This window comes from Xiphophorus maculatus, chromosome 6 (assembly GCF_002775205.1).
Source record: "Xiphophorus maculatus strain JP 163 A chromosome 6, X_maculatus-5.0-male, whole genome shotgun sequence".
Lineage (NCBI taxonomy): Eukaryota > Metazoa > Chordata > Actinopteri > Cyprinodontiformes > Poeciliidae > Xiphophorus > Xiphophorus maculatus.
Window position 1 is genome coordinate 29,649,904 of NC_036448.1, and position 7,273 is coordinate 29,657,176.

The window sequence follows — 7,273 nt, forward strand, 5'->3', positions numbered from 1 at the left end:
CTGACAACCTGGCAACCTGATGACCTGATGACCTGACCAGCTGATGACCTGACCACCTGATGATCTGACCACCTGATGACCTGATGACCTGACAACCTGGCAACCTGATGACCTGATGACCTGATGACCTGTTGACCTGACCACCTGACCACCTGACAACCTGACGACCTGATGAACTGTTGACCTGATGACAGACCACAGGTAGAGACTGGAGGACTGAGCGTCTATCTCGGCTCCTTTTCTCTCTCTACACTTCAGACGTCCAGCACAAGACTGACTTCTGTCATCTACAGAAATACTCAGATTACAGAAATACTCAGATTACTCTGCAGTTGCTGGTTTATCAGAGACGGACAAGAGGCTGAGTACAGAGAGCTGGTGGACCGCTTCGGATCACGGAGGGAACAGTCAAATCATCTGAAATGTAAAGAAAACAAAGGAGATGATTGTTGGTCTCAGGAGGAACAGGGTCAAAGGTTAGGGTTAGAGCGCTGCGCATCATGAATAAACACCAGGCCGGAACACGGTGGCTAAATAACAAAACTTAATTTAACGAAGTTTCAAGGCAGATCATTTCCTCGGGGAATTTTCAAATCATTTGAGAAATGGTCACAGCCCTAGTGGTGATGTCACAGTGACCTCATCTCTCCCCGCTTGGTCTTTGTCAGTCCTGGCCAACGCTAACAGCTGATTCCTGCCCAACAGGTTTCGGACGCTGTAGGCAGTGGGGGGGAGGTTAGGCTAGGCTAACGGACGCCGGGTTGTGGGCCTGATCCTTCGTTGGGGTTTGCGGTGCCAGACTGGGTTAGGAGGTTTGGTACTGAGTCTCCGTGGCGTCGGGGCTGCCGACCTGCCTCCATGTCCGACCCGTAGCTCCTCTGAGGGTTGCTGGTATCTGCCTGCTGCTGCCTCCAGGATCCAACGCTAACTGCTTCTGGCTGCTCTTGGCTTCATGCTGCAAGATTTCTGCTGATCTCTTCCTTGTCACATTTTTGCAATTCCAGGCAACAAATGGTCTCACTCTTCAACCAGAAACACATTCACACTCATGTCTATGCAAAAAATCTAACACATTGAAACACATGTTCATATTTTATTAATGCAACCTGCCTGTGTTGATGCCTCTGTGATCTGATAGTCAATTCAGCAACTATGACAGCATCTCCAGAAACCCTTTTCATGGCCTATGTAGGCAGCCAGCTTCTCCATACGGTGCGCCTGAAGGGACACATGACTAAAGAGAACAGAAGAGGAAAGAATTTCTCTAAGATTTGAATAGTTAAAGATCACATATTTTAGAAAGTCTCTCAGACTCTGGGAAGCAGAATGTCAGGCGTTACACATGTCTGCAGACTTCTTGGATTATTTCAGTCGCAGCATGATGTCACTGTTGTCTTTGTCTTCAGTCCAAACACTCAACAGCCAGTAGATTAACAGGGAGTGAGGCCCTCTAGTGGCTGCTGTGGAGTACTGCAGATTTTTGTACAGGGTTCTGGTGTTTCCTGTCACTGTGGGCGTCACAGTGCAGTAGTACACAGCAGAGTCTGTCACTGCAGCAGAGGAGATCAGCAGATGAAACGTCTTTCTTGTTTTCTCGTGTCTCAAAGAAAGCCTTCCTGTTGTGTCTGAATATCCTGAGGTGACCAGCTGTGGAGATGAACTGGGCGTCTGTCGGTACCACAGCAGCAGGGTTACTGTTCCTGAATAGTTGCAGGACAGAGTCACGTCGTTTCCTTCCAAATCCAGTTGATCGTCTTTAAATGGTGTCAGTAAATCCTCAGAGGATCCTGGAAACAACAGATTGATAATTCAGTTTTAACAAACTCAAAGCTCCAGATGTTTTCCTGCCTTCTGTCTCCTTCTCCACCTGCTGCATCTTTAGATGACTCACCTGGCTGAAGGCAGAAGATCATCATCATGCAGGAGAAAAGCAGCAGCTGCATTGTTTTCCCTGGTACTGACAGAAGAACAGAGAGAACGCAGCAGCTCTTCAGCTCCAACACAAAGTCTGTCAGAGTGGAGCTCCTCCCCTCACTGAGCCTGGTGACGGGCCGTCCCATTAAAACCAGTCCAAACTCAGACTGTGTCATGCTAGAACCAGTCGGAATGATTCAGACCGGGATCTGGAGGGAACGCTGCAGCTGTTCAACAACCGGATAAACGTTTCTCATTTGTTCTGCCTGGGAGACAAGAACACCTGATGGGACCTGGTCTGTGGAGCGACAGAGTGCTTGAACACAGAACCACAGCAGAGCTCAGAACCTGGTAACGCTGCCCTCTAGTGGATCTGAACGGCTGAGCAGAGCGGAGAAAGGCTGCTCAGTGTATCAGAACTAAATGTCCAGAGTAAAAACGACCAAACAAATATTAATACAAAAAAAACCCAGCAACATTAATAATTAGCGCTGTCAAATTAGTTTAAAAAATCTGGTTGGGGCTTCAGGATGTTTGTGAATTAATCACAATTATTTAACTGTTCTGGGTTCTTCCTGTTCTCTGAGCGCCACAGAGCAGCAGTAGGTTTAACCCACCGTCCCTGTTACTAGTTTTTTATTACTTGTATTTCTTGTTCAGGTTTGATCACATCAGTCTGAATCTTGACAAACCGTTGAAGAGCAGGGAGTGAGGCCCTCTAGTGGCTGCTGTGGAGTACTGCAGGTTTTTGTACAGGGTTCTGGTGTTTCCTGTCACTGTGGGCCTCACAGCGCAGTAGTACACAGCAGAGTCTGTCACTGCAGCAGAGGAGATCAGCAGATCCAGGTGTTTCTCTCCTCTCAGGTAAGTGGAGAATCTTGTTATTGATTTCAGAGACTCTGCTGATCTTGAGTTGTTGAGTCCTGAGACGTAGAAGATGAACTCTGGAGGTTTTCCAGGATTTTGTTGATACCAAAAGAAATCATCACCAAGAGCTATCTTGTTGGTGTAACTACAGGTCAGAGTAACAGAGCTGCCCTCTGAACTGAACTCCTCAGTCTTCGCTGCAGTGAGTTGTTGACAGTTTACACCTGAAGGAAGAAAAACTGATATAAGTGAAGAACAAGAAGGATCAGATTATTCTCTGAAAGACTCCAACCAACCTGATCCAGTGATCAGAACCAGCAGAGTGAATCCAGATGTGAGCAGAGACAGCATGTTGAGCAGAGTTAATGTTGGAGAGTTGAGCTGAGCTGAAGGAGGAAGTTTGAGTCTCTTTAGAGATCAGGGACAGATCAGCTCCTCCTCTTCCTCCTCTTCCTCTCACCTTCAGCTACTTTCTGATGGAAATATAAAAAGATTTACGGACATTCAGAACAATAAATTACATAAAATCCTAAATAAACCTACTCAGCCCTGTGGTCGGACGCTGAGGCTGTCCTTTGTGTTTTTGTATTAAAAGATGATAAGTTGACAGGAAATGTAAAAATGTTACTGGATAATTATATGTTACAGAAAGACTTCGCCAGTGAAGCACTATTTAAATCCCCAGCTAGTCTTAAAACTAACAAATCAAAAATATAATTAATATGAATATCAATTATTAGCATTTCTGTTTAATCCAAATGAAGTCAGCGGCTCCATCAGGCCCCCAGGGCTTCAGGGGCCATAAATGCTGATATTTTAACACAAACCACACATAAATGTAACATTTATTTATTGAGATGATCAATGCTGCTGAATTTGATTTAATTTTTCAGCATACATAAATTAAAAAGATTTTAAATTGTTTAACATCTAAGTTTAAGATTTTAAGGAGCTGGCAAGTTTACATTCTGAAAGTTCAAAGAACAATATTCATAGTTTAACTGTTTTGTTACCATAGCAACAATCTGATGCTGTGCATTTAATCTTTGAGTTTGAGCTCTTTGTTCACCAGTACAAATTAATAAACTGTAATTATAATTGATTGATTTCAGGTTGGCCAGTTAATTTACTCTCTCTCTCCCAGATCAAATAAACCCAGAAGCTGTTAGAGGTGCTGATGGTTTTAGCAGCAAGAGGGGCCCCTAGGTCAGATTCTGCCCCAGGCCTCATTCAGCCTTGGACCGGCCCTGCAGGATGAGTTCAATCCACTGCACTGAGATGAGCAACAAACGACAGATTTGATTCAATGCTGCTAATGTGGCTTTATTTGCTCTTCAACTTCGTGTCTGTCGAGTTTTTAACAAGAGCCACAGAAACTGATTTGGTTTCTCAATTTTGTGGGACGAGTTTCTCAGATCTCCACGAGGCCACGCATATTAACTAAGTGGACAAAGCTTTTGATCCGGTTTGATGCTTCGTGTAACCGAAGCATCAAAAATAATACTAAAATAATAATAATATAAAACCAACGTGATGCATGACTACCAGCAGAGCGTGAAAGGTCCTCACCGGGCTGAACATGCATGATGAGGTTAGCGCTGGTTCATTAACCACTAATGCTCCGACCAACCGACAACACAGACATGAACTTTACAGGGAAGACATCGGCTGTTATGCTGAGAAACGCAAGCCTGCCGAGAATTACATGCCCTGTCACGGGGAAGCACATCGCTCTAACCTCTACATAGTGATGAGAAAACGGACTGAAATATGACAGAAGACGAAACTTTTAAAGATATTCGTGACATTATCACGTTTCTTAACAATGTAAGCCCTAAAACGGAGGATTTTATTTTGCAGATTAATTGAAATAAATACGGTTTTTATAGCTTTATTGAGACACATGAGTCAAACATTTTACAGTCAGTGTCTGATGAAAATGTTTTCCCCTAATGGTTTGAAATTCCCTGCTTTTTCTAATAACACCATAATAGCTTAAAGCATTACAAAACAGAGGCAAATTATGTAGAACATTTTATATCATCCTTAACTGTCTAGTCTATTAATATAGGGGGGATGCATTTTAATTTCTGACTGTGACAATCCCCTCCTATCCAGTAGGTGTCTCTAGTTCACTATTTGTTTTCTTTGTTCTTTTCAGGAAGCAGGTAGATGGGCTGTTAATTGAACGCACCGGGTGGCTGAAAAATACTGACATCCTGTCAGTCACAGGTTCTGCTTGATTGGCCTCCGGATCAGACCGGGACAAGCAGCATTGGTCCACACTTCTCTCGGACTAGATGAGCAGTTCTCCCAGCGCATATTTTTGATTAAACAAATTATTGTGTCTATGGATCCGCTCGTCTGTCTCCCATTTTTGTCATCGCCTATGAGAGGGGCGTGACACTGACCCTGCCAATATTTGTATTCTTGTCTTTTGTCCTGTTGATATGAAACTTATAGCAGTAGCTCATTATGTAGAAAAAGGCAAATACCTCTTAACTCTTCATTTCTTCAAGTTAGCAGGGGATGCATTTTTTGGCATAGCAAATTATTAGCTTGTCAATATCTGCATACCCTCTGTATTTTCCCCTAATATTATTCTATTGATATAAAACTTACAATAGCAGCTCAGATAACAAATGTGACTGTGTAGAAAAGGTTATTTCACTTTCACCTCTTTATTTCTTCAAGCTAGGAGGGGGATGCATTTTTTGGCAATATGGATTTTGGCCCTGCCAATATTTTCAAGCCCTAACTATTTCCCCCAAATATTATCCTATTGGTATGAAACAATACCAGTAGCCCAGAAAACAGGTTTGATTATGTAGAAAAGTGAAACCTTTCCTAACTTTCTATTTGGCTGAGTTAGCAGAGGATGCATATTTTGGCACAGCAAATTATGAGCTGCTGATATCTGCATGCCCTGTTTTTCAGCTCAAAAGTGTCGTACAGATATGAAAGTGACCCTAGTAGCTCAGAGGATGTGTGTCATTGTCTAGGACATTTCATATAGCACATCACTATCCAAAATCTTCAAATTGCAGGACATGCATCTTCTGGCAAGGGACATTTGGAGGCCCTGGTGACCTTCTTCACCTGTCAATGGACTGTTTGATTTTATGTATTCATTATGTCACAACAAAGGGTAAGACAATGAAAATGATCAAAAAACCCACTTTACTCAAATCTAACTCTTAAGTCATCAATCTGTGTTAGCTGGGGTTTCTTGACACAATGATGGTGGAACCACTTATTGCTGTCTTACCCTTTGTTGTGACATAATGAATTCATAAGATCAAATAAAAACAGGGCATGCAAATATTGGCAACTCATAATTTGCTGTGCCAAAATGTGCTTCCCCTGCTAACTCAGCCAAATAGAGTTAGGAAGAATTTCACTTTTCTACAAAATCAAACTTGTTCTCTGAGCTGTTGGCAATGTTTCATACCAATAATAGGGCATGCATATATCGGCAGGCTCAAAATCCATATTGCCAAAAAATGCATCCCCCTCCTAGCTTGAAGAAATAGAGTTAAAAGTGAAATGACATTTTCTACATAATTACACTTATCCTCTGAGCTACTGTTATGAGTTTCACATCAATAGGATAATATTCGGGGAAAATAGAGAGGGCATGCAAATATTGGCAAGCTAATAATTTGCTTTGCCAAAAAATGCATCCCCTCCAAACGTGAAGAAATAAACAGTTATAAAAAACTTTTTATACGTAATCACATTTGTTCTCTGAGCTGCTGGTGTAAGTTTTATATCAATAGAATAATATTAAGGAAAAATACAGAGGGCATGCAGATATTGACAGCTAATAATAGGCTTTGCCGAAAAATGCATCCCCCTGCTAACATGGAGAAATAAAGAGTTAAGAGGGATTTTACCTTTTCTACATGATCAGAGTAATTATATAAACTGCTGGTATGAGTTTTATACCAATAGGATAATATTTGAGGAAAATAGAGAGGGCATGCAAATATTGACAGGCTAATAATAGGCTTTGACAAAAAATGCATCAACCTGCTAACATGGACAAATAAAGAGTTAAGAGTGAAATTACTTTTTCTACACAATCATACTTGTTCTTTGAACTGCTGATATAAGTTTTATATCAATAGAATAATATTTGGGGAAAATAGGTAGGGTATGCATATATTGGCAAGCTAATAATTTGCTATGCCAAAAAATGCATCCCCTGCTAACGTGAAGAAATGAAGAGTTAAGAGGGATTTGCCTTTTTCTACATAATGAGCTACTGCTATAAGTTTCATATCAAAAGACAAGGATGCAAATATTGACAGGGTCAGAAATTAAAATGCATCCCCCCTACATTAATAGACCAGACAGTTAAGGATGATATAAAATGTTCTACATAATGGGATTCTGTTTTGTAATGCTTTAAGCTATCATGGTGTTATTAGAAAAAGCAGGGAATTTCAAACCATTAGGGGAAAACATTTTCATCAGACACTGACTGTAA

The 7,273-nt window shown here is 41.6% G+C and overlaps 2 gene segments (V, D, J or C); both read right to left on the minus strand.

The window, feature by feature from the left end:
- Nucleotides 1–1,115: 1,115 nt before the first annotated feature.
- On the minus strand, nucleotides 1,116–2,333 carry LOC111608890. The segment is given in 2 exon segments: nucleotides 1,116–1,787; nucleotides 1,892–2,333. Coding segments are annotated over 2 exon segments (624 nt in total).
- An 8-nt stretch (nucleotides 2,334–2,341) lies between these two features.
- On the minus strand, nucleotides 2,342–3,229 carry LOC111608897. The segment is given in 2 exon segments: nucleotides 2,342–3,005; nucleotides 3,078–3,229. Coding segments are annotated over 2 exon segments (480 nt in total).
- Nucleotides 3,230–7,273: the final 4,044 nt, after the last annotated feature.